The sequence below is a fragment of the Taeniopygia guttata genome, chromosome W (genome assembly GCF_048771995.1).
Source record: "Taeniopygia guttata chromosome W, bTaeGut7.mat, whole genome shotgun sequence".
NCBI lineage: Eukaryota > Metazoa > Chordata > Aves > Passeriformes > Estrildidae > Taeniopygia > Taeniopygia guttata.
In genome coordinates this window covers 32,020,176-32,046,734 of record NC_133064.1, presented here as the reverse complement: position 1 = coordinate 32,046,734, position 26,559 = coordinate 32,020,176, and the positions used below count along the sequence as shown (strand labels likewise).

The 26,559-nt window shown below is 43.7% G+C and overlaps 1 protein-coding gene across 5 annotated transcripts in view; it reads left to right on the top strand.

Moving 5' to 3' along the window:
• LOC116806923 (transportin-1) overlaps positions 1-26,559 on the top strand; it is a 149,197-nt gene that overhangs the window by 38,468 nt on the left and 84,170 nt on the right. For all 5 annotated transcript variants that reach the window (XR_012053305.1, XR_012053307.1, XR_012053306.1 and 2 more), the window contains exon 5: positions 8,676-8,825. Coding sequence is in view for 2 of the 5 variants with exons in the window: in XM_032744741.3 (XP_032600632.1) it covers positions 8,676-8,825 (150 nt within the window). In the remaining 3 variants the exon portion in view is untranslated. The remainder of the gene's footprint in view (positions 1-8,675; positions 8,826-26,559) is intronic.

Below are 26,559 nucleotides of genomic sequence, written 5' to 3'. Positions count from 1 at the left end.
CCTCAAATTTGATGATGTTTTTTGATTGTTTTGCCAATTGTGCCACTCCAACACCTTGAATTTGTCCAGCCACGTCCTGCAACTCCCAACGCGACGGCCAATCCCGTGAGGGAATGACTGTGACGTCTGCCCCTGTGTCCAAGAGGCCGTTAAGCCACTTGTGCTCACTGCCATTCCACATGTAACATGGGATTTTGGGTCTTTCCTTCCCAAGTACCTGGGCCTGACACACTTCGTAGATTTTCTCTACAGTTTTCATCCATAGGTCTTCTGGGTAGACGGGGGCCCCAGATACAGGTATGGCCTGGGCGATGATTTGCCCTTTGGGAAGGTAGACTGGCGGGTGAGCACAGTGCAGCCACAGCACCAGATGTTTAGGGTTTGCAGATGTTAAGTTGGGTGCAATAGTGATGTCGAGTGACGTGTATTTTGTGTCCCCAAGGACGATGTACTTACTGTGGAGTCTCCTCCAGGTCCCTGGGTCCTGTGTGTCGACCGTGACAAAATGCCAATTGCTATCCCTGAGTAGCAGAGGTTCGGTTAGGGCCAACCTGTATGGAGAGAAGTTGGACTGGGTGTTAAGGATAGGCCTGGGATGGTCGGGGTCCCGACCAAGCCATGCCTGCGAGGTGAAATTCCAGACTCCCCCCACGCAGGCTGGTTCACCAGCTTTAGTTCCCCTATTGTCCAATCCAGTAATGTCATGTCTGGTAATGAAGTTCTTGTCATCAGGTGGGTATGCTGATGTGTTGTCCCTCCTGCCCCCTGATGTTATGTTTCCCACCAAATTTGTGTCCTCACTCAGGGAGGGACTGCGCTGAGAAGCTAGTTTTTTGATGGTTCCCCTGGGTTGGAGGCACCTTGGCCTTTGTTTTGGTTCTTAAAACATAAGAAGTCCTCTTTGAGGGGGCAATGGGATTCCCAGTGTCCTTTCTTAGTGCAGAGGTTGCAGGGTTTTTCCGGGTGGTAACCTTTGGGGGGTGGCCCTGAGAAGCGGCGCGCAGGAGCTGGGGTCATGGATGGCGTGTGGGCTTCGGCGAAGGAGACCCTCCTTGATGGCGTTCGGGGGGTCCCCTGGAGATCCTTTGATGGTAAGGTGACCTTCCAAGCGCACACGTCCAGCATGTCTTGGAGTGTTGGCTCTGGGTTGAGGGGAAGGCTCAGGATTGCCTGTCGGCAGGCTTCATTGGCGTTCTGGAGGGCATTTTTCTTCACCATGCCTTGCCTCAATCCCTCCTCCGGAATCTGGGCTTCTGTTGCCCTGCACAACCTATCTATGAAACTAATGAAAGATTCCTGAGGCTCCTGCTTAAGAGAGAAACAGTTAACAACAGGACCACTGGGTCTTAAAGAATGCTTTTTGTGCCGCCTTGGCACTTGCCGACAGTTCCCGCCTTGGGATCTTTTTGGCCTGCGTTGGTGCTATGTCCCAATCCCCCATCCCGCTCAGATGATCAATGGACAACATGCCCCCATCGGTGTCAAAGGAGGTCTCTCCATTGGCCCAAAGGTGGGGGTTAATAAATCTTGTACTTCCCGCCTCCATGCGGATTCCCATACCAAAAACTTGGCTTGAGTAATCAAGCACGAAAAGAGAGTGCGCATGTCATCAGGGACGTACTCGTTGGAGGAAAGTGTGGCTTTTAACAGCCCCCTAAACTATTCACTTTCCCGGCCAAACTCCTTTTGGGCTTTGCAGAGGTCCTTAATTACCGACTGAGGGATGGGGGTCCACTGTGCGAGGGGTCTCCCCCTCTGCTGCGGTTTATAGGTGACCGGCGCAGCAGAAAAGGCAGGCAGGGATTGGGGCAGGTCGCAGTTCCCCCCGTCCCCACCCCCCCCGGAAACTGAAGCGTGGGAACCAGAGGGCGGGTCGTGGGAACCAAGGGAGGGGGCAGAACCAGGGCTAGGGGGTGTGGCTAGGGTTACATCACCCCTAGGGGTGGGGTTGAAGGGAGGACTGCTGAATGATTCATTAGGGGAGGTGCCTGAAGGGGGTGGAGAGGAGGAGTGGGTGGAGAAGTCTCTGGGGTGGAATGGGTTGGCCGTTGGGCGAAAGGGGTTGTTGGGAGACAAAGCACGGGGGGTGGGGGATGCCATGTGGTCCCCTCCATCTTGTACCCTGGGGTAGGAAGTGGAATCATTTTGGGAAAGGTCCGGGGAAGGTCGTGGAGAGGGATCTGGGGTCTTAAAACTTACAAATGTACTACTATGGGGCAGGGCTGTACAAAGAGAGGGACTTTGGGTATGGGAAGAGTGCAGAGCGATGCCAGCACTGCCCTGCGAGGGAACCCGGGGGTTAACAAAGGGGCCAGAATCTGCCTGCGGCGACTGCCGGGATTCCTGTCTGAGAATCCCCAGGCTGGAGTGAGAGGAAGAGGAGAGAAGGCTGCATTCGCCCTCGGGTGGCTCTGGCCTCCCTTCACTGTTATCTTTGAAAATATTTCTAATTTGGAGTGCCAAATGAATGAAAATTGAGAGGGAAGGGTCCTCTTTTCGGACGATTTCCCTTCCAACTCGGTCCCAAAATTGAATTTGGTATAAATTTGCCTGCGATATATCCTGGAAAGACTGCAGAAGCCACCGGGCGAAACGTCTGACATCTGACTTTTTAAACCTTTTTTCTCCCCCAACTAGAATTCCTATAATTTGAACATAAATTCTCCTCTGCGACACTGACAGTTTAGCACCCATGCTGCCGATTTTAAAGCGTGTCGTGAACTTCACAACTGGTAAAATAACAACAGAAAATAGAAGACCCCCTTTCAGACGCCGGGTACCTGTCCTTACACGCTCCCTGCAGCGGGAGAACAAAATGTGGGATCTTATCGCCCCCTTGTGGGAGAAAGAGAAACCCACCCCAAAAGGAGCAAGGTGTGCCCAGCCCCGGGGGCCCCTGTAACTTACAGCGGGTCCAGCGAAGTCCGAAGGGGAAACGAAAAATCCAGCTGCGAAGTGTTCGCCGTGAGAGGACCGAACTCCGGCGGTGCAAACCGAAGCTGCCGGTCCAATCCTCCTGGAAGCCCATGGCTCACCAAAATGGAGCCTCGGCTTGCGGAAGGTGTTGTAACGTCCACAAGGTTAAATCCACCAGTCTCTGAGGGCTCGGTGGTCCTTCGTCTGTGTGCTTGATGCTCTCAAGCCGCGCGGTGGGCGCCACAACTGCGGTATGCTCTCTTTCTCCCCTGCTTTCCCTTATCCCAGCTAGCTCCGGGGGGAAGGGGAGCGCGGGCAGATATTCAGCTCCTCCTGCTGAGCCCTCGCGGGCTTTAAGCAGGGCTGTGTGGGTCTGAGAGCAAGCAGCGAGTCCCACGGTGAATTAAAGGAGAGAGCCTTTCTCCGGGGGGCAGAATTCTGTTTTATTGCAACCCAACGGGGAGAGCAATAATTCGAAGGGGCTGCGGTCTGCCGCGCCGATGTTTGTCTGTGCCGCGCCGCGGGCGGGACGGAGCGGCGCGCGCCAGAGCCGGCCGGAAGAAAGCGGCAGCTGCTCGGGTGGGGCGGCGGTGGCGCGCGCTGGTGCCTGCCAGGAGAAAGCGGCGGGCGTGCCGCGCCCGCGGATTAAGTACGGGACAGGGGAAAACTGGGGCAGCCAATGGGGTAACGCCACAGGGGGTCTGAGGGCAGTGGGATACAGGGGTACATCCAATGGGGGACGGACAGGTGGAGGGTCCCAGGTCGTCTGCCTATCGCCCGGCTTCCCGGGTGGAAGATTCCAGGTGGGGGGAAGGGATACCGAGTGACAGACATTTTCTTGGGGGCAACAAACTGCGGGGGAGATGGGAAGACCCGGGGGGAATCGTTACAGAGCGGGGGGGTACATGGAACAAACTTATACATAAAACAAATGTGGTAAAACATATAAAAACACAACTCTACACATATACGAGAACATACACAGGATTTGGCACCACACCCACATGAACAGACCAAGCAACATTATGACCAGTGGCTCCGCACCTAATACAACAAATGGTTAGATCAAATTTGTTTCCAACCTTCTCTGGTCAGATCTCTTGTTATCTCAACCCTTTGTGCTGCACACCGGGCACCAAATAAGGCTGTCATAGCTTAGGAAAGGTACTCTTCAATTTATTGCTCCCACTGTGTCATGAATTGAATGAGTGTTTTAATATTGCTTAAAGAATCACCGGCAAAGGTATCAGTAAAAACAGGTTTAAAATAAAAGCAAAAGCACAACAACCTTCATTGGCAAGGTTCACTCTACTAACTAGATGGTTAAGGCACATGGAGGAAAAGCAAAAAAAAATCCAGTCAATCAATCCAAACTGAAATAAATCCAAAATTATCGGGGAGGGGTGGGGGAGAGACAAAAGGATAGAAAGGGTAAGGATAAAAACTAATGTGGCCTAAAGGCCCAACAGCACAAACTTAACAGTTCTTAAACTTATCAGTACTTATCCTAACTTAAACTTGACAGCACCTTAACAGCATTTGACTTAATTTATAACTTAAACAATTTAACAAAGGATTCATATAGGATTTACTGTAGCACGACAGTTACTTTCTTACAGGCCTAATTTACAAATCTAAAGTACTTAAGAATCTCAGAGAGCAGTGTTTCTCCTACATTTGCTATAGCATATGCACACAGATATAAAGAGTCTGTACAAGGTATCTGTGAAAAATTCCTCTCAAAGGTAGTGAAACACTAACTTCAGATGCCTTTGCATCTTCTCAATGGGTGAAGGGTCAAGCCTTGAGGAGTGGGAGTATCAGCCCAGGATTTATTGTTGTTTAGCAATCCTCCGAGTATAGCAAACTTAAGAGTTTGCTGCGTCTCAGAGGTCTCACTCAGGGAGGTTGCTGGTTGCAGCTGCTGTGGGCCAGGAGAACTCAAAGGGTCTTACTTTGGACTGCTGTTTATAGAGTTGCAAGGAGGTCTTTGGTCATAATTTTTCATCCGGGCCGCACTTCAGGTCCTGCCATTGGGTCACAACAACCCCCTGCAACACTACAGGCTTGGGGAAGAGTGGCTGGAAAGTGGCCCCGTGGAAAAGGACCTGGAAGTTCTGGTTGACAGTGGCTGAACATGAGCCAGCGTGTGACCAGGTGGCCAAGAAGGCCAATGGAATCCTTGCTTGTATCAGAAATAATGTGGCCGGCAGGATCAGGGCAGTGATTTTTCCCCTTTACTTGGCACTGGTGAGGCTGCACCTTAAGTACTGTGTTCAATTTTGGGCCCCTCACAACAAGAAAGACACTGAGGTTCTGGAGCATGTCCAGAGAAGGGAAATGGAGCTGGAGAAGGATCTGGAGCACAAGTCTGATGAGGAGCAGCTGAGGGAGCTCAGGGGGCTCAGCCCGGGGAAAAGGAGACTCAGGAGAGACCTTATCACTCTATACAACTACCTGAAAGGAAGTTGTAGCCAGCTGTTAGCCTCTTCTCCCAGTTAATACATGACTGGACAAAAGGAAATAACCTCAAGTTGCACCAGGGTAGGTTTAGGTTGGGTATTAGGGGAAATTTCTGCTATGAAAGGGTTGTCAAGCCCTGACATAGGCTTCCCAAGACAGTGATGGAGTCACCATCCTTGGAGGGATTTGAAAGCTCTGTGGATGTGGCACTTGAAAACATGGTTTGGTGGTGGACTTGGCAGTACTGGGTTAATGGTTAGACTTGATGATTTTAAAGGCCCTTTCCATCCTAAATGATTCTGATTCTGTGTCTAACTGTGGCTGCTAAAAATAATGCTTTCATTGTGGCTTGCAAGGGCTGTAAATAGTGTGTAAATGAAAGGAAAATCCCTTTGGCTTCCTTCCTGGCCAGACACAACATTAATTCTGAATAACTGCTTATGGAGGACTGGATTTCTTGGATATGTGCATACCTATCAGTGGATTATAGATATGCAAGGAAATAATAATTGGACAAATTAAATTAGTGTAATAATAATTGGAGAGATTTTACCTTGAATTCAGAGAGCATTTCAGGTAAACCTGAGACTGATCAAGAGTTCAAGTAACAATGTCCTCCTTTAGGATATTCTCCACCTGACCTTTGTTATTGACATCTTCAAAATTTTAAGCAAAATGATAAAATTACTTTATTTGACTTGCCAAGTAATAATAATAATGATGATAATGATAATAATACTTGTCACATCTCATAACCACATTCTGTAGTTGACAGAGGTATGTCCACTCATCTCGTTTTTGGTATTTTTATTTAAAATTGTAAATCTGTTCTCCTAGTAAGGTTTTTGGCCCTTGAAATGCAGTGCCCTACAAGAACTTTTATTTTTACATTATTTAGAAGTTGGTAGGTATTTAAAACCTGTAGTATAGACAAAGTTATAGAATTCTTTTAAATATATATGCATTGGGTGGATTCCTGGTTTATGAAGTTACTGAATTCTATGTAAGAGCGATGTTTGTAAATCTATTTATAGTTCAGAGAATGAAAATTAGTGCTTCTTTAGGAAGTGTCTTGGTTTGAAAAGACAGGTGTCTGCTAAGGAAGGCAGGAGCCTTCCTTGAAATGGAAAATGTAAACCCCCTCCCTCCAAATTATTATAATTTTGAAATTAAGGGTCTCTCAAGCAAAGATATGGGAATAGGAATAACAGTTCTTTACTAGGAAAATTAAAAATACAAATGCAATAGTATGTAGGAGGATAGATTGTGAGAAAATAGAGATAGTGTTGAAGGCAATCTCGCCTCTGAAGAGTTGTAGTTGTACTAATTGATAAAAAGTAGGAACAGCCTTGCTTTTAATAGGTCACAGCTGTGTTTAATAAGGATAGTCTAATAAAGATGAGTGTTATAAAAGAGTGAGTCAACTAGGTAAGAAGAGAGTTGGAGAGTTAGAGTCAGTTAGCTGTGCTGCTGTGAGGAGTAAGGGTTAGACAGTCGTGCTAGGGAAAATAAGGGTTAGTATGTCTGTTAGAGACAGAAGGATTCAGGCGTTCATGTTAGGGACAGTAAGAGTTAGTATGTATTACTAGAAACAGATAGAGTTAGGCGGTCATAATAAGGATAAGTAGAAGTCAGCCAGCCATGCAGAAGAAAGAGAAAAAGAATCTGTGTTGCAAGAAGCTGCTTGTAAGAACTCACAGAGAGAAAATATGAAAGTCTTACAGTAAGGTAATAAACTCACCGTGACAGTTCCCATCCACTGTCAATTAGTGCCAAGCACCGACACAAACAATTAGTAGCCCGTATGGAGATAAGTTCTGACAATAGTACAAACAAGAAAACAAACCACTGACAGAGTCAGAATACAACCTGACACCCTGTTGATCAGGGTGTTGGTAGCAGTTCTATTAAATGGTGGCTGCAGTCCTCCTGGAGTGACACATGTAGTTCTGTTGAAGCAGTGATCCTGTAGAAAGGTGTAGTTTTCCTCTGAAGGTCCAGTGGTAGTGTAGATGGGCCTGGTCTTCCTCTGGAAATCCAGTGGAGAAAAGGCTGCTCCTCTGGGAATCCAGTGGGAAAAGGCTGCCTGTGGTGCTCCAAATCTCTGATTATATCCAGGTAGGAATGCTTAGTTCCTCCCTCTGGGCAGAGCTTCTCGAAATGGGATGATGTAATTCTATGTCATGCAGTGACACTCAGTGGCCTATTAACAGAAGACAACTCCCCAGAGGGAGGATTGATTGTGGAAGAGATAATTAAACTGCCTAATTAACAAAAGATAACTGCCCCACCTCTAACAGATAAGAATAGAATACTCACCCCCATTTCCTACCTAAGATAGGAAGACTGAAATATACTTTTAAATCTAGTTCTAATACTCGTATACAGCATTCTGGTTTTGGAACTCATAATCAGTTGATTAAAATTAATTTTAGCAGTAACCACTCTTTTTAAAAGTGCCATTTTTGTTCAACTAGCAACGATTGCACTCAAAAGTATTTTTAATAGCCCTCAGTCAGTCATCATGGATATGATAAGAGTCCTTGTGTTATGATGCACTAACTTTTAGTTTTAAAATATTTTATATTTGAAAGTTATATTTCTTTCTTATATTTATTAGTGAATGTTAATAGTTTTGAAGGCCTAGAATAGATCTTTGTGTAAACTGTAACTCTTGGTGCAAATGAACTTTAAACATCCTTACTTCTTGCCAAAATCAGGGCTTCTCTTCTGGTTTGGGCTGAGGTATAGTTAATTTTTTTCACCGTGGCTGGTATGGGACTGTATTTTGGATTTGTGCTGGAAACGATGATAACACAGGGATGTTTTTGTTACTGCTGATCAGGGCTTACACAGAGCCAAGGCCTTTTCTGCTTCTCACACCAACCCACCAGTGAGTAGGCTGGGGGTGCACAACTGACCAAAGGCTAAAATGCTGATTAAAATTAGCTTTATTGGCTGATTTGGATTGTTGTAAAATTTAAATTTAAATTTTCTTATACTATAAATTAATCCTTTCTATGTAGAACATTCGCATCTCACTTTCAGCATGCTTCAGAAAAAATACCAAGTTACTTATGCCCTTGGTTGAAGAACTAAGCATGGATCTGCTCACAAGTGAACTCTGAAACTAAAAAACTTTGCTATGTAAATTGATGGTTGTATTTGGAAGGAGGGATAAGGAAATAAAGATTAACATTTATCACTGTAAGCTTTAATCTTGTTGCATTGTTCTGCATATCTGCTTTATCCTAAGAACTGTTGGAAATTATAAACACAATTATTTTCTTTTGCAGATGAGCCAACACGTTCCTTGAGTGGTCTCATCTTGAAGAATAATGTAAAAGCACATTTTCACAACTTTCCAAATGGAGTAACTGACTTCATTAAAAGTGAATGTTTGAACAATATTGGTGATTCCTCCCCCTTAATTAGAGCTACTGTAGGTAAGTTTACTCTTATTACTGTATTCTGCGCAATGAAAATGTATCTGATATAAGTGAGAGATGTGCTAGTGAGTTATTAAACTCCTAAAACTGCTTCTGATAATTGTCACAACTATATAATGATTTGATTCTGATACTAATCTTCAGTGTGAATATACAAATATATTTTTCCTTCCTATTTTCTTAAAACTGAATTAGCAATTCAGTTCATATCTCTTGAAATGTGACTGAACATAAGTTTACTTGAATCTGCTAAAATTCTGCTTTCTGCCAATTTTTATACCGAAAACCAGGAGTAAGGTAAAGGTTCTGACTTAAGAACTATTTCAGCACTCCACTTGCATTAGTAAAACACTTCTGTTTGCGGATTTCTTCTTTGCTCCCCCATATGCACACCTCTTCAGGGAATCATTATACCAGATGTTACGTACATTAACATAATGAGTTAATGTTTTAAAATAGCTTCTGTCAAAAAACAGTAGATAAAGTGTGGTGATCAGAACATCAGCTACAAGTGTTTTTGTTGTATGTTTTTTTTTATTTCCTAAATCCTGTGGTTTAGTATACCTCATCCATAACATAAATATTTGTTATGTTTACTTATTTCTAGGTAATATTGGTTTTCTGTCTGCTCTTTGAGAATATGATTTCCCCCAATTATTATAATTGTAATTTTCCTTGTCCACTCCAAAAACTAGGAAAAAAGTGAAATTAATGTATATTTAAGTACAGAAGAAAAAAACAGGGATTGGATGAAAGTTCAGAAAGGCATTCAGCTTGTATCAGCTGATTTCTGTTCTAAAATAATGTCATGGTTTCACCCCTAAGTAGCTAAGTACCACACACATGCCTGCTCACTCCCCCATCTTTCCCCCCCAGTGCAGAGGAGAATCTGGTTGAGATAAGAACAATTTAATAATTGAAAGAAAATAATAATTTCAATAATAGAAATATACAAATAATATTACTAATAATTGTCACAAGAAGGACATAGAGTTACAGAAGCCAAGAGAAACAAGTGATGTGCTCACCACCCACTGAGTGATGCCCAGCACATCCCTGAGCAGCAATTGGCCCCTCATAGCCAACTCCCCCCAGTTTATATAGTGGACATGATGTTCTATGGTGTGGAATATCCCCTTGGCCAGTTCAGATCAATTGTCCCAGCTGAAATGAACAGGGCTTATGCCTTTATTAATGTTCATCTCTTTATTAAAAAGCTAATCTGGGCAGGGGGCTCAACATGGAGCTTGCCCCTACTGTTGTAGCTTTTTCCAGGTAGCCGAAGGGGGAGATGGCGTGCAGAGTCTGTCACTGAAGTCTTCGTGGCACACTGGTGAAGAGGTGCACAGTCTGTTGCTGAAGTCTCGATCAGCAACTGTCCCCTCTCATTTAGATGTGCAGAGTCTGTTGCTGAAGTCCAGCAGCAGCTGTCCCCTCTCCTTTCCTCATGGTAACACCAGGAAGATCTGCCTCTTTGTTCCTTCTTTCCACAGCCCACTCTAGTCTAGTCTTCTGTAGGTTATGGTGACAGGTCAAACATCGATCAGGGATGTGTTTCCCTTTTCCTCAGCCAGCGCACCTGTCCATCCCCCTCTACTGTGTTTAGTTCTCAATTTAGGGGTGTCTTTTTCCCCAAAACCCGCTCTCATGATGGGGGGGGGGTGGGGTGGTGGTAGGTAGTCCCCAGGTGGTTTCGAAAAAACAAACAGAGCAATTAGCTAATTAACATTTCAATATCAGTACTTAACTAGAAGTAGCCACTGCCCCAGTGTTGCCATGGGAACCAGGAAGGCCCTGTCCGCCCGGGACCCGGGGGCATTGGGAACTTTGTTCATTACACCAGCTATGCTCCCTCCTGGTTTCTTTCGTGCAGCTCCTCACTGGCAGAGCATGAGACACTGAAAAGCCCTTGTCTCAGGGTAAGCACTGCTCAGCAACAACCAAAACATTAGTGTATTATCAGCATTATTCTCATACTGAATCCAAAACACAGCACTGTACCAGTTACTGAGAAGAAAATGAACTCTCCTAGCAGAAACCAGAACATTTTCCTCCTCTAATTCCATACCATTTACATCATGCCAGGTCACACAGTTCCCAGTTCCCCATCACCTGTCTTTTGATAGATATACACACACATATACTCCCTTAGTCTATGGACTATGGACCCTGTAAGTCTGTTGAGTTCATTCACTCCACTTGCCAGGTCATGCAATTCCATGCAGTGCTACAGGCTTGGGGCAGAGTGGCTGTTTTGCAGCAAAGTGGGACAGTTTCAGACAAAGTTTATTAGAGAAGCCCTCTGGTTGAGTCACGAGGTGCAGAAAGGACTGCCTTGCTTTCTAAAACTCCTTAGAGAGAGGAGCCTAGGCGCAGCTGGATCCAGTCTTAGCCCCAGACTTGGTTAACAGTTTACATCTAAAGGATTATATAGGTGTAATTGAACCTTTATACAATTTTGTCCTGCAGGATTAAGGCTGACAAACCAGATGTATTTATATAAATATATATGACTTATTATGATAATGATTAGACAAAAATATCTTAATCAGAATTATTTACTGCATAGAATAGGAGCTATAATTACTAGTATAGTATAGTGCACTATTTTTAAGCAATATTAAAGCTAGGAAAAACAGTTGAGTAGAGATTGATGTTACTCACCCATACCATTGATCGTGAGCAAATCTCTTTTGCTCGACCTCAAGGAGTAACCTTTAGAGGTGTCCCCATTTAAGGGAGGAATCTCCACAGATACACTTCAAGAAGGGATATGTTAAAAGACCCTGACATTAAAATTTGGGACTGGGCTTTTATAGTGTAAAGTGATTGACTGTCAGTCATATGTCTCCAGACCAGCTGTGTCAGCTCAGCAGCTTTCGATAAATTATCAGTAGTATAATTTGTTCATTTATTCGGGTATTTTACCAGGTCTTCCACATCTTCATCTCACTATCAGGGTGTTAAACCTTGGGATTGATGAGTCACACTGGTTTCAGCATTGTTCAACACCAAAAGCAGCAGGACTCCCCCTTCTTCATTTATTTATTTATTTCTGATAGCTTTGCAAATAGGACATTGTTCGAGTTGTTTTCCCCATTCCAGACAGAGCATCCTGCTGCACTCTACTATGTGACTTCAGTCAGTCATTGTCTCATGAAATAGTAATGCAGGTATCTCTTGCCTTCATGCTATGAAAGTGTCTTGGTTTGAAAAGACAGGAGTCTGTGAAGGAAGGCAAGAGCCTCCCATGTAATGGAAAAGGTAAACCCCCTCCCTCCGAAATACCACAATTTCAAAATTAAAAGGCTCTCAGGCAAAGATATGGGAATGGGAATAACAGTTTTTTACTAGGAAAAAAAACCCTAAATTAAAAATATGTAATTAGTACAAACAAAACTACTGATAGAGTCAGAAACCTGACATCCTGAGGAGTCAGGGTGTTGGCAATAGTCGAGTTAAATGGTGTCTGTTCCTCCTGGAGTGGCAGATTAAATGCTGCTGAAGCGGTGATCCTGTAGAAGGCTGTAGTTTTCTCTGAAGGTCTGGTGATAGAGTAGATGGGCCTGGTCTTCCTCTGGGAATCCAGAGGGGAAGAAGCTGCTCCGCTGGGAATCCAGCAGAGAACAAGCTGCTGCTCTGGGAATCCAGCGAAGAGGATGTTCTGATGTCCCAAAAACTGCTGATTTTATGCAGGTAGGAATGCTTGGCTCCTCCCTCTGGGTGGAGCATCTCACAATGGGATGATGTAACTTTACCAGTCATGCAGTGAGTCATTCAATGGCCCATTACCAGAAGATATCTACCCGGAGGGAGACATTGTTCTTGGAAGAGATAAGAAAACTGCCTAACTTAAGAGGAGATACCTGCCCCACCTCCAACAGATGGCAAATAGAATACATGCTTATCTTACAAGCCAGGACAGAAAGCATCCACTGCATATGTGTACATTATCCTTAAATATGTTGAGGTACATCAATCTCCTAAGGTTTACTATTTTAACTCATATGGTTTGATAATATTAGCTATTTTATAATTATACATTACATGTTTGCACACAAAGTTATTATCAAAATCAGTTAGAATTTAGCCAGAAATATTAAACAGAGCATAATACAGAGTTAGCTATCGATTCTGGCAAAACCGCCACTTATTATTTCAATTTATATACTTCTGGAAGGGTTAGTATCCTTATTTGTTGGATTAGGTACCACACATATTGTAGTGGTTTTGGTTCGCCAATTTAAGATTTCCCTAATTTTCAGATTTTCTGGTTAACGCATTAAAGAGTGTGGTAGGTTTCGGTGCTGATCAATTGCCAATGTACTTACTTCCTGTTGTGAGACAGGATTCGGAGAAAGGCAAAGTAGGTTCAAAATTTTAAAAGGATATAAGGAAAATTTTATTAATAGTAACTAAAAGGACAAAAAGTAGTAGGAATCAAAACAAACCCTTCAAAACACTTCTCTTTTCCCTACAACTTTTTCTGACAATGTAAAGGAAAAAAAATTAAAATTCCTAGTCAGTTTACTACCTCTAAAGTAGTCTTTCTTCAGTTTACTTAGGGAGAGAAGTTCTTGTTAATGTTATGGAGACTTCTCCACAAGAGGAAAAACAGTTCTCTCGTGGTTCTTAATTTGGTCACGAATAGCAGCCGCCTGCTATTGTGAAGCACCTCCCATTTTCCACCAGCCTTTCCACAGCTTGTTTATGGGTTATGTTGACTTATGGGGTATTGTTTTAAAGATGAGTTGGTTAAAGGCAAAAGTTCTCATTATCTATCTCTACAATCATCTTCATCCCTGGGAACAGAGATCATCTTCTCCTGGGGATGCAGGACTACTATTCTCTCTTTCTCTGTTCAAACTTTTTATGGGATCACAGCTACTTTAATATCTGTTTACTTTAGCATGGAGGCTTTTGCTCGATATCAATTTGAACCCTTCATCTCCTCATAGTTTTACGTGTTATAGGGAAAAGAGTCTTTTTCTCTATAGCTTAAAAGAGGATTTTAGCTCTAAAATTAAGGCATCTCCTCATCCCTCCTATCTGGGACTTAATTTCTTCCTCACTGACCATGATATTTTCCTGTTGCTCTTTTATATGCTTGTATTTTGTTCCTTTCTCTCACTCGAGGGAGGATTGAAGCACTGAAAGGGTTAACATCTCGATTGGAACTTGCAGATGGTCAGGCTGGGTGGTATATACTGCAGGAGTTGCGGCTGGGGGGGGCGGCTGGGATTTAATCAGCAGGCTAGAAGTCAGCAGCAGCAGTACTCTTGGGGAGGGGAGGGAGGGTAGTGGATTCACCTTCCCCTTGCCCGACGCTTGTGCGCAACTTCTATGAGGGTAAAATCCTGGCACCTACCCAGGGGCTGCTCCTGGCAGCCAGCAGGTTCAAGTGGGCCCCGGGCTGGAGGGGGGGGGGGGTATAGCCAGCAGCTAGATGTTAGCACAGCCCCGAGGTACCCCTGTCTCCCTGCCCAGCAGCCGAGTGTAGGGGTTGCCCAGTTGTATTACTTCACTCCCAGTCTGAAGGGAAAGAGGAAGTTCCCAGGTTTCTTTTAACATGTGTTTTTCACAGAGGCGTGTCTAGTTTTCTAGTGGTTGGAAGCTTTGCATTACTTCCTTAAATGTCTCTCATGCAAAACCATGACACATATATACAATGATTACTAATAAAAACCAGATTCTGACTAATAACAATATTACAGTAACAAGTTGTAGCATTAAGTCCAGAATGCCCATTGCGGTTGGAGACCATCTGTGTGAGTTGACACATGCAGGTAGCCAGAACAACCACAAAACAATAGCTGAAATGCAAGGAATAAATTTATTTTATTATCTCACTAAGTGGAGGATCCTGAAGCAACACCTGGGCAGAAATACATAAGTAGGGACACAGCACCATCAGACTCAGTCCTTCCTAGTGGGTAGTGGGGCTGCTGTTTGTGCTCATTTATCAAGGGCCTACACACACGTAGTTTACCACTATGCTGTGATCTCATCTGTGCTTTTTATGATCTCTGAGCTTTGATCTTCCATCTCCTAAGACTGGGAGCTCAAGCATGTATGTGAGAGGGTCTCCAAATCTCTTCAAACACCTATGGTATCTCTACACAGATTCTATTTCTCATAACAGACAGAGGATAAACAGCAGTAGGCATAATACATGGAGTTTCCTGCACTGTTATTCTCCAGGCCTTGGCATTCCCAGCTGCAAGGTCCCTTGAGCAAATCTACCATCCTGCTCACCATTCTTCTGCTTTTACCTGTTTCCTCCCAACATCATCCAAAGGAGTTGTCCCACTAGTTATGTTCTCCATCCCTTTTTATTCGCTCTAGGACATGATGCATTTTTTCCACATCATTTGGGACAGTGATTAGTATTTTCCAACTTTTCAGTTGTTTTACTAGTTTATGTAGATCAGGATGTTCCAACAGCTTTTTGACCAGCATAATGTCCATTCCATTAGGTGTTGGAGACAGTGTCATATAACACAAAGTTGATGTATATGTTCTAGAACACAGTTTCTTGTAGGAAATAGTTGACATCACATCCTGCTATGTTAATAAAGTTACGAATTCATAGATTGGATTGGCTAGAAAGCTGGATCTTTGTGTTATTTACTATTAGCACAAGGGGTTCTTAAACATTCACATCCTTGTCCTATGTATACCTGGACAGATTCAGGATCATTGTCAGAGTACATTTCAAAGTGACAAATGCTTTGTTCTGCTTCTAAACAGGTATCTGGGACTTTTACAGTGTTACTTTAACATCTAAGTCCCTGTCATACTCTCACCATACAAGCATCTACCTCAATTGTTTACCGTGTGCGTGGGATTGTTTTTGAAAGCGTATGTTCAGTGTTGCAATGGATAGAGTATGGTTTTGTTGTGATTTAGTCCCAGTGTAATGATTTGATATATGGTATTGTTGTGGTTTAGGAATGGTATTTTCAAATGTAATACTCCTGTTAAAACCATGAGCTGCTTTACCCCCCCACCAATTTGAGGCACAAAAGACAAAGATCATAGGCTGAGATAAGAACAATTTACTTGAAACAGCAATGAGATAAGAAAACCAATAGTAACAGCAACAATATTAATAATAAATGGTATAAGATAAAGAAACTATTTACATGGAAAGCCCCTGACAATAAACAATACTGGACTGCTCCACCCACTATGTTTTCTCAACCCCTCTGAAGCAAGTCTTTTTCTCCCCTCCCCTAACAATGATCAGAGGTGGTATAGAATAACCTCTGAGTACTAGCCACGCCCCCTCCCTGCTACTGCAAAAAATTAACTCTGTCCTGGCCAGAAGTAGGCTAGGTATACACTGAAGCATTTCTTATTGTCCATAAAAAAGCTGTGGCCTTATTAGTGACTGGGTCATAGGAACATCTGATTGAAGACCACCAGAATTGAAATTCCCTCTGAAATTTAGTTACATTGTCCCTAATTGCCTTTCAAATTTCAATAAGTAAAAAATCCATTTCCTCATTCTCTAATTATTGCAGCACTGGTAGTTTGTAGCCATAAGTGAGCTTGGATACAGCTTAGTGCTAGACACATTACACTGAGTAATTACTGAAGCATCAACCAGTAATTCATGATCAGCATTTCGATATTTTTCTGTCTCAGAAAAGAAAGTTGAAGTGAACTACTTAGTGTTTCCTAAAGCAGATCAGGAGGACTCTAAAGATTGCTCTATAGTACTCAAATCACTAATGGTTGTAACTAATTTTTTAGCCAGAGTTTCAAGATCAATGTTGTTTAATACCCCCATCCCAGTTCAAAATATACCATTTACATCCTTCCTGAAAGAAGTTAATGTCCTCTTGTTCAGCCTGGTATACAATGGAAGAGAAGAGGTATGTATAAAAGGCAAACACTTTGTTCTGATAGCTGTAACATCAGTTTGCATGGACATTTCTACTTTTTTTAAAGACCTGTCTTGCTTTAAGATAATTTAAGGGGACAAACACTCCAAAATTAGTTACCTCCCATTTAAGTTTAACCATTCCCTTTCCACCAATAAAGAGAAATGGAATACGAGTAGATATAAATGAAAATATAACAGTTTACTAAAAAATGAAACAGCAACAGACAAAAAATAACAGTAAATAATTGCTAGATACAAAATTGCTAAATCTCACAGACTCCCTGGGATCAAAGAGAAACAAAATGGTGAAGAAACCCCTCCCTCAAAATGGTGCCTTCCACTGATGACCCCGTGGCTTTAAAGACAAAGGGGAAATAGCAGACAAACCCTTCCCCCCAAGATGGCACCCTCAGTCAGCCATGTGTGGAGAGACAATGTCGCAGTTGAGACAGAAACGACACAATGTGTCGAGGTTCGTGTGGCAATAGCAAAACTTTGTTATTCACCACTTGCTTTTATATGGTTGACCCCGATTGACTAGAATCTTGGTGCCACCCAGTTCACTGACCAATAGCTGCCTGCATACATGCTCATCAGGGATTGGTTGGCATCTGCTCTCTGCAGCCAAGTCCCTCCACCTCTCAGTGCTCTCTCTCCCAAAGATGTTTCCTTTCTTACACAGGTATAGGCTGATTGAGTTAGAGTCAGGGTTACTTGTGCCTGTGAGGCTTTCAGACCAGCTGTTAGCCGTCACAAGGCAAAGGGAAAATTACTGACAAACTTTGCTTGCCTCAACTTTACCCCTGGAACAAAAAACTGGGATGTAGGAGCTTACAAAGCAGTTCTGCTGGCAGATGGGAATTGCTGGCATTGTCTGGGAAGTTCTGGCCCTGTGGTGTTAGCCTCCTCTGCTTCCTTTCGGTAGCTGCAGTGGTGCGTGTGTGTGACATCAGTGCTGCCGCTCACTGCCTCCTGCCACCCACTGGACTCAGCCAGGGTCAGTGCTGCTGTCTAAAGCTGTTAGTATTTTGCAGGGGGGGAAGAAACTGTCTCTGCAAGCACCAGAAATGGCATCCCCCAGGCTCGACTGGCTCTGGCTCTGCTCTGCCTACAGATGTTGCAAGTTCACTCTGAAACAGTTTTAATTGCTAAATGCAGATTCTCAGGTTGCTGCATTTGCTAGTCTAGTAACCAGCCCAAAGCAACCCCCTCCAGAGGCCAGAGAGAAACAAAGGAAAACCAAAGGGGAACCTCTGCCTGCACTGCCTCAGTTTTCTCACTGCAAGAAGGAAAGGAAAAGAGCCAGAACCAAGAGGCAAGAGAGCTCCTGCCTGAGTGCCCCAAACTTAATAAGATCGGTGCTCCCCTGGCTCCAGGGTTCCATTTTTGGCCATGTTGCCGGGTCTTAAAGAAACACTAACAATTTTGGGCACAGGTAGATATGGAATACAATAATTTTGGGTTACCCAGGACAAGACCAAGAGGGATTAGACAATATTTGTTGTCCTACCAATTTGACTGCATAGGGCCCAACCAGTGAGATGTTTGGGGTCAGTTTTACAGGCTTTTTGATAATTTTGGTGGCACTCATGGAGGAATGCTAGGCACCCTTATACACTCCAGGATATACTCAGCTTCTATGTCATAATGAATTAAACCTGTGTTTTTCTGTTTCACTTTGCAGTCCTTTAGATTTGGGGTGAGACAAACTGGTGATATTCCATGTTTTGTGTTTCTATTTTGGCTGTGTCTTTAGTAGGTGTTTAAAGGACTTACACTAATGCATGACACCACCATCTACCAGTTGTAGGGGGACCTTTGTAGAGAGGTACATACTGGCCCATGGGATCTGTCTTGTTTACAAGTCCATGCTTAGGCAGGCCTCCAAGTGTATTGGAGGATATTGGTATCTACTGTAGCATTCCTGGTGTTACCATCAGGATGATGACCAATAGCAGCTATTGACCTGTAAAATAAAATAATGTCTATCTCAGCAGATGCACCAGATGGGACAGGTTAATTTCCTTAGTTGAAAATGTGGTAAATACCCATCTGGAACTGATTCTGTGTTGGTGACCATTAGAGTCAGTAGCCACCCAGGCTAGTGGTGCTTGAGTGTCCCTTAGAGTCATAGGTACAATTCCAGTTTGGGGTAATTTGACCATGACTGCTTGGCCTAATTTTAAATTCTCCTGAAAGGCTTCAATTTTATAATTTGAACTTGATTCAAGAGATATGGGGCTCAAGAAAGCTCATGAAACGGGACTACTCATTGGTTCATATTAGTTATTTATCTCATATAATACAGAGGGTAACCTTTTATCTCATCCAGATTTGTGTGGTCTAAGGTAGTGTTTCAGCAAATCATTTGTATGCTCTACCATCCCATTTGCTTGAGGATAATAAGGTGCATGAAAAACCCATTTGATACTTTTCTTTCTGTGCCTGGTGAAGTGTGATCGTTACTCTGTATAGAATCTGGAATAGGGAGACTGGAAAACCAATTACAGAGTCCTTAAAGAGTAGCTTTGGCATCCACTTGCCTGCTTTTAGTAGCAACTAACAGTCCAGATACCACTTCCATACCACTTAGGATGTACTTGTAACCATTAAATGTCTTCGGAAGTCCAATATCATCTTTTTGCCAAGTGGACCACAGTGCCTTGTTATTTTTGATAAGTAAAGGCAGTGCCTGGTCTGGGTGATTTTGTACAAGTCTTAATTGGCACTGGGGACATTGTGTGAGAATGCGTTTACACATCTTCCTGGTCAATGGCCAACCTCTACTTTGTTATGCAAAAAATAAAACCTCCAGTATGCCTCAGTTTGCAGTGTAACCACTCAGCCAATCAATACCAATGTTGTGGATCCTCCAAGTGATCAGTTTTTATCTTTCTAATTTTTGCCATATGATCCACCTTGGTGTTTCAATTGGTCTATAAGGCTTAAATATATTGGCATGAGCTTTGAACTATCCTTTGTGGGTTGGTTGGCATTGAGCCTGTAACAAGAACCATATCCAATCTTCCTTCTACCAAACCTCCTTTCCATTTACCTGCCAACCTAATGCTTTCCATAGACACCAGCACTGTGTGGCATTAGCCCAAACATATATTGTCCTTTCTTTCTCATTTACTGCAAGCAGCTCAGCCTTTAATTCTCCCACCTGTGCATTTCCCATATCTTATTATTCTACTTCCATTCCTGTCTGAAAGTTAAGAGCAACTGCTCTGTACTTCCATTTACCATCAATCCATTTGGCTGAGGCATCAGTGAACCAGGTATCTAACTTCAGAGTCTGAAGTTAATGGGGGAGCATCCTGTATAGGACTAGCCTTATATGGCTGTTGCAAAGCCAGCATATCTGGGGTTGCAGGTATCTGCAATTTTGTAGGTTTTTTTCAGTCCTTTAGTTATATCCATCTGTGTAGCAGCCAGAGGCCCTGCAAGGCCTCCCTGGCAGTCACTTGCCTAAGATAAATGCCTAGTCATTACGAGTGGACCAAAGTAGCCCCTCTTCTGCCTTCGGTCCCTCGTTATCTCTCTGCAAGACCATAGGTCATATTTGCCTTGACCCTTACTATTGGGCCATTTCCAAAACCCCTGTACCCTATATAAAACCCCATTTCTGCCCAGTTTGGCAGAAGAGCTGTCACTGAAACCCTTTGGAGAAGCTGCCAATAAAGACACCTCTGTGGAACCTCATACAGCCTTCTCCTCTCTCTATCCCTGCATCTGCCCGTGGCACTTAGGAAGCAAAGAGCTGAAATCACTGAAGAGCTGAATTAACCAGAGTTGATCTCACTTAAGAGCTGAGCTGCTTGCTAAGATTGCTCGCGGCTGGGAGCTTGCCTGAGGGACCTGGACAGGTTGTGCTTATCAGCCCAGTGCTATCCATGATACCTATGGCAGCCTGGGTCGGATAGACCCTGGGAACCCCAGGACATAATACATCTGATCTGTGAGTCCTGAGACATGTGCATACCATTTGTGTACTGTTGTTTTTTGTGTAATCCCATTAGGCAGAGCACTGCCTTTTTCAATACTGGCTAACAATTTAAAAGGTCCTTGGATTTGCACAGGATGCTGTTGAATTTTCTCTACCTGTTTGAGGGCTTGAGTCAGAGACAATAATCCCTTTTCCCAGACAGCATATCTCTTTTCAGTATTTTTTAATACTGTGAAACTGAACCCTTTTGGTTATTTGGGTTTATGAGGGCCTTTCTGGAACATATTACATTAAGTCCCATGTTCAGCAAAACCCCATTCAACTGTTATAGGATCACTGGGATGAACTGGTCCTAGTGACTGATATGTTTTTAATTCTTCTATTAGTGTTTGCAAAGCCTGTTTGTGACTATTGTTAAAAATGGGACCACACTCCCAGTACTAAAAGTGATTTCAGCATTTATTATAAAAAAAAGAAAGGCCTAAAGCAAGGGGGCCCACAGGCTGAGCAGGAGTGTTCCAGTCGAGGATGCTGCAGCGCTGGGTCTTGCGCGCAGCGATGTCCCTGTTCCAGGTGGAGAGGCACAAATTCAGTGGGTCAGATGCCCCTTTTCATCCTGTTTTTTGTCCCTTTGGATAGGTTTCTTTTTGGAGCCTTCATTTGCATGAAGGTTTAAGGCACTTACTTGATTGGCCCATTACAGTTCTGTCCAGGCTGGCTCGTTTTGCTTGGGGGGTGGTGCACTTTACTTAGGTCTATTATGGTACATAGAGTACCGTATTTCTTATAACTACCCTTTTAACCCCTTTTACCATAACCAAACTAACAGTGCATGCTTAACAATTATCAACTGTTTTACAACTGTTTCTAACCTATTTTTAACAACTATCAAGCCTCTCCCGTGGTCTTGTTTTTCCTCATTACCGAGTACAATGGCCTCACTATTAGAGAAAATCCAGGTACATGATTTCTCCAATATCCTAAAGTACCCATGATCTTTTGAAGTTCCTTTTTAGTAGTCAGGGTGGGTTTAGCATCCAATTTTGTAATGTTTTTCTCTGTGATTACAGCCTGACCAGAAATCCACCAGGCTCCCAAGAATTTTACCTCCTTAGAGGGGCCTTGGCATTTAGCGGAGAGCACTTCTATCCCCTCATCATTTAATTTATTCCCTATATCTTGTGCTGTTGTTCTTACCAAACCTTCCCCTTCACCCCCTATCAACACATCATCGATGTATTGATAAATTTGTACCCCTCCCAGGATTTCTATTTGTTTAGGAATTTAGCTAGAGCATTGTGTGCTATTGTGGGTGAATGCTTATAGCCTTGGGGTCAGCAATTAAAGGTATATTATGTCCCCTCTCAAGTAAATGCAAATGTGGGCTTTTCTTCTTCCTGAACCGGAACCATGAAGAACATGTCTTTTACATCTAAAACTGCCATCCATTTAGGTGCAGCTATTTGCAGGGTAGCAGTGAGACTAGCAATGTTTGGGACTGCTGCAGGAAATGGTCCTGTGTTGGCATTCAGCCACCAATAATCAGTAGTTAAGCACCAGCTCCCATTTCCTTACTGGCCTAACAGGAGAATTGAATGGGGAGTGTGTCCTAAATAAAATACCCCTGTATTATATATCCCTAATTACTTAATTTATCCCTTCTCTGGCTGCAGGGGAAATTGGGGGGGGAGGTCATGTGGAAGGTTTTTGTTATTTGTGTTTTCCCCTTCTACTACTTTGAATAAGTCTACTATTATTGTAGTGGGTTGTCCCCTCAGAGGTGCACAGGAAATACCTAAAGTCACTGCCATCCTCCACAGCTCATTTCTCTCTTACTGGAAGTGAACTGGGGTTTTTGATCTTTCTATTATCTTGGGTGGAGTATGTTCGCATTTCAGTTGTTGAGCTCCTCTCAATAGCCTGAGTTTGTTTTTCGTGATGAGTTTCCCAGCCCATTTTCTTTGTGTGATTTATATAATGCAAAAGTCCTGCCCACATGGGAATAGGTCATCTCAGGGCTTGGGGATCTTGCAATGCTTCATTATGCATTACGTCTCTTCTAATTTCATCTCATTGCCCCACTAAATACGTTTTTAACAATGTTGAGGCTCCTCTCAACAGACCTCTTAATATATTAGGATACACCTCTGCAGAGATTGGTGCCTCAGTTTGCACAACTGTATACTTCCCAGAGGCAAACCTGCCTTTGTACCAGTGGCAGCAATTTCATTAGCTGACTATATGGGTATGGAAGCTGGTTCTCCTCTTTCCATAACATCTATTCCTCCTGCCCAACATGTAACCCTGCTGATTATGGAATGGGGTTGATTGGTAGGCTCAGGTCCTAGATATAATAAGACTCTTGGCCCCCAGTATCTGTCATCTTCATTTCCATCCAGCAATATTCTGTCTCCCCCTGAGAGGCTCACTCTCCATAAATACTTAGTTTCTGGTATCCCTGGTTATTGTCCATATTTTTCCTGTAGATTTGCCAATTATAGGGGGTCCCAGGGAGTAGTTCTGATCATGTTCCTCATGACCTTGAGGTCCTTCAGACACTTTGGTCTTAATTATGGGTCTCATTTTTAATTCTGGAACCTCTTCCACTTTAGGAGCTAGAGGTTCAGTTGTTTCATTGGAACTGGAGAAGGGTCTGGAGCACAAGTCTGATGAGGAGAAGCTGAGGGAGCTTGGGGTCTCAGCCTAGAAAAAAAGGAGACTGAGGGGGGACCTTATTGCTCTCTACAACTACATGAAAGAAGGTTGTAACCAGGTGGGGGTCAGTCTCTTCTTCCAGGTAACAAGTGACAGGATAAGAGGAAATGGCCTCGAGTTGTGCTAGAAGAGGTTTAGATTGGATATTAGGAAACATTTTTTCACTGAAATGGTTGTAAAGCATTGGAACTGGCTGCCCAGACAAGTGATGGAGTCACCATCTCTGGAAGTGTTCAAAAAATACGTGGATATGACACTTGAGGACATGGTTTAGTGGTGAACATGGTGGTGGTGCTGGGTTAATGGTTGGAGTTGATGATCTTGAATATCTTTTCCAACCTTAACGATTCTATGATTCTATGATTTAGTCCATGACCTCGGGCTCTATCTGACTTAACAGTCTTTGAGGTAGGAAAGATCATGTGTGGTGTTGGATTGTTGTGTCTTTAAGCCAGTTCTGTTCCCACCACCGCTGTGCTTATTCAGTTTTCTCCAAGCTCATTCTTAATTAATGTGGTGATTGAAGGGAAGTCGGGTTCAGATCCCTAAAATTGGAGTGGTGAAGATCTATGCTATGACATGTTCAGTGTGGTGATGCACATACAGCTGCCACAGAAGTGATAATACACAGTGTTATACAGCAATTGACATAATATAATTTAATTCATTGGCTATTCTCATCCAAAATCAAATGCTCTGAGTCACTGTTATGATCCCACTCCTGAAATAATGTTAGGGTCCAATTATTAAGAGGCCTCTGCCTGAATTCAGGTGCAAATGAGACTGTCTGCCAAAGTCAATAGTATGGATTTTATTTAACAGTAAATGTGAAGTAGAGAAAGAAAGAGGAGGGGAGAAAGAGAGAGAGAGACAGATTAAGTAGAAAGATAGTCACCACAACATGGGCCCCTGCAGCATTCCACTGGCCCTTCTTCTTCTCGTTTTCTCAGAGGTGGGGCTCCCCTGAGTGTTCTTCTGGAGGTACCACTTTTATACAGTACAAGTCCAGGGTATCCACGAGGTATATGTACCATTCCCAAAACTTGGGATGGCATGTGTGTAAGCAGTTGCTTCCTTTCTCACAGTTTGCCATGCTGGGAATTTTTGTTTGAATAGGTTACCCAGATCTGCCTCACCAGGCCTGGCATTTTCCTGTTTTTGCCGTCTGTGCTTTTCCCACAGTCTGCACAGGGGAATTTTGTCTGGTGAGCTAATTCCAAACCTTTCACCTCCATGTAGGCCTGAAATTAACACCTTCATGTTTGCTATCTGAGTTTATCTTAAGTTCTTGTTGTGGTAGTTCCTCTTGTAGGAACTTCCTCCTTTGAAAGTTTTTGAGACCATTTAACTGCATTTTTTAAGTCCTGACAGGCACTCACAGGACTTCCCCATCCTCCTGCATTACCCACCAAGTGCTCCAGAATTCTTGAGCAAAAGTAATCCCACAGATGGGTTTGCCTTTACCTGAGGTAGGAATAACCCAGAGTGTTTTCCCCAGCATGTATTTAATGTGCACTACAGGAACTTTATCCCCCTCTATAGTTCGTTAAAATTTTGATTGGGCAGGACCAGCCCGATTGGCAGATCCTCTGGTGGTGACTAACCAGGTGGCCTTTGCAAATGCGTATCCCAATGTTTGAGGGTCCCAGCACACATTTCTCAGTGTAGTCTTTAACAGTTCATTACATAATTTGATTTTTCCATAGGATGGTGCATAATAGGCAATGTGATACACCTACTCAATGCCATGTTCTTTGGCCCAAGTGTCTATGAGATTGTTTTGGAAATGGGTTCCATTGTCTGATTCAATTCCTTCTGGGGTACTATGTCACCATAAGACTTGCTTTTCAAGCCCCAGAATAGCATTCCAAGTGGTGGCATGGGGCACAGAGTATGTTTCCTGCTATCTAGTGGTTGCTTCCACTACTGTATCATAGAATATGCTGAGTTGGAAGAGACCCATCATGATCATTGAGTATAAGTCCTGGCCCTGTGTTGGACATCCCAAGAACCACACCATGTGCCTGAGAGCATCATCTTAGATGCTTGAACTCTCTCAAGCTTGGTGCTATGACCACTTCCCTGGGGAGCCTGTTCCAGTGCCCGACCACCCTCTGGGTGAAGAACCTATTCGTAATATCCAACATAAACCTCCCCTGACACAGCTTCATGCAGTTTCCTCGAGTCCTGTCACTGGTAACCAAAGAGAAGAGATCAGTTCCTGCCCCTCCACTTCCCCTCGTGAGGATGTTGAAGACCACAATGTCTACCCTCAGCCTCCTCCAGGATGAATGAATCAAGTGATCTCAGCCGCTCCTCATATGACTTCCCCTCCAGGCCCTTCACCATCTTCGTGGCCCTCCTTTGGAGTCTCTCTAATAGTTTAATATCTTTTTAATATTGTGGTGACAAAAACTGCACACAGGACTCAAGGTGAGGCTGCACCACTGCAGAGAAGAGTGGGACAATCACCTCCTTTGACTGGCTGGTGATGCTGTGCCTGATGCACCCCAGGACACAGTTGGGCCTCCTGGCTGCCAGGACACTGCTGACTCATATCCAACTTCACATCAACCAGGACCCCCAGGTCCCTTTCTGCAGTGCTGCCCTCCAGCCTCTCACTCACCAGTCTATACACACAACCAGGGTTGCCTTTTCCCAGGTGCAGAATCTGGCACATCTTTGTTAAATTTCATACGGTTGGTGATTGCACCTCTCTCTAATTTGTCCAGGTCTCTCTGCAGGGCCTCCCTGCCTTCAAGGGATTTAACAGTTGTTGGCAAACTTAGTATTCCTCCAAGTCCTGTGTCTGAGTCGTTAATAAAGATGCTGAAGAGAACTGGGCTGAGGATGGAGCCCTGCGGAATGCCACTAGTGACCAGCCGCCAGTCTGATATTACCCCATTTACTATAACCCTTTGTGCCTGAACCATGAGGCAGTTGCTCACCCATCACATAATATGGTTATTCAGCTGTGTGCTGGACATTTTGTGCAGAAAGATCCTGCGAGAGACCATGTCAAAAGCTTTGCTGAAGTCCAACAAGATTATATCTACTGGCTTTCCTGGATCAACTAGGTGGGTTACTTTGTCATAGAAGGAAATCAGGTTTGACAAGCAGGACTTTCCCCTCATGAAGCTGTGCTGGCTGTGACCAATGACTGTGTTGGCCTCCAG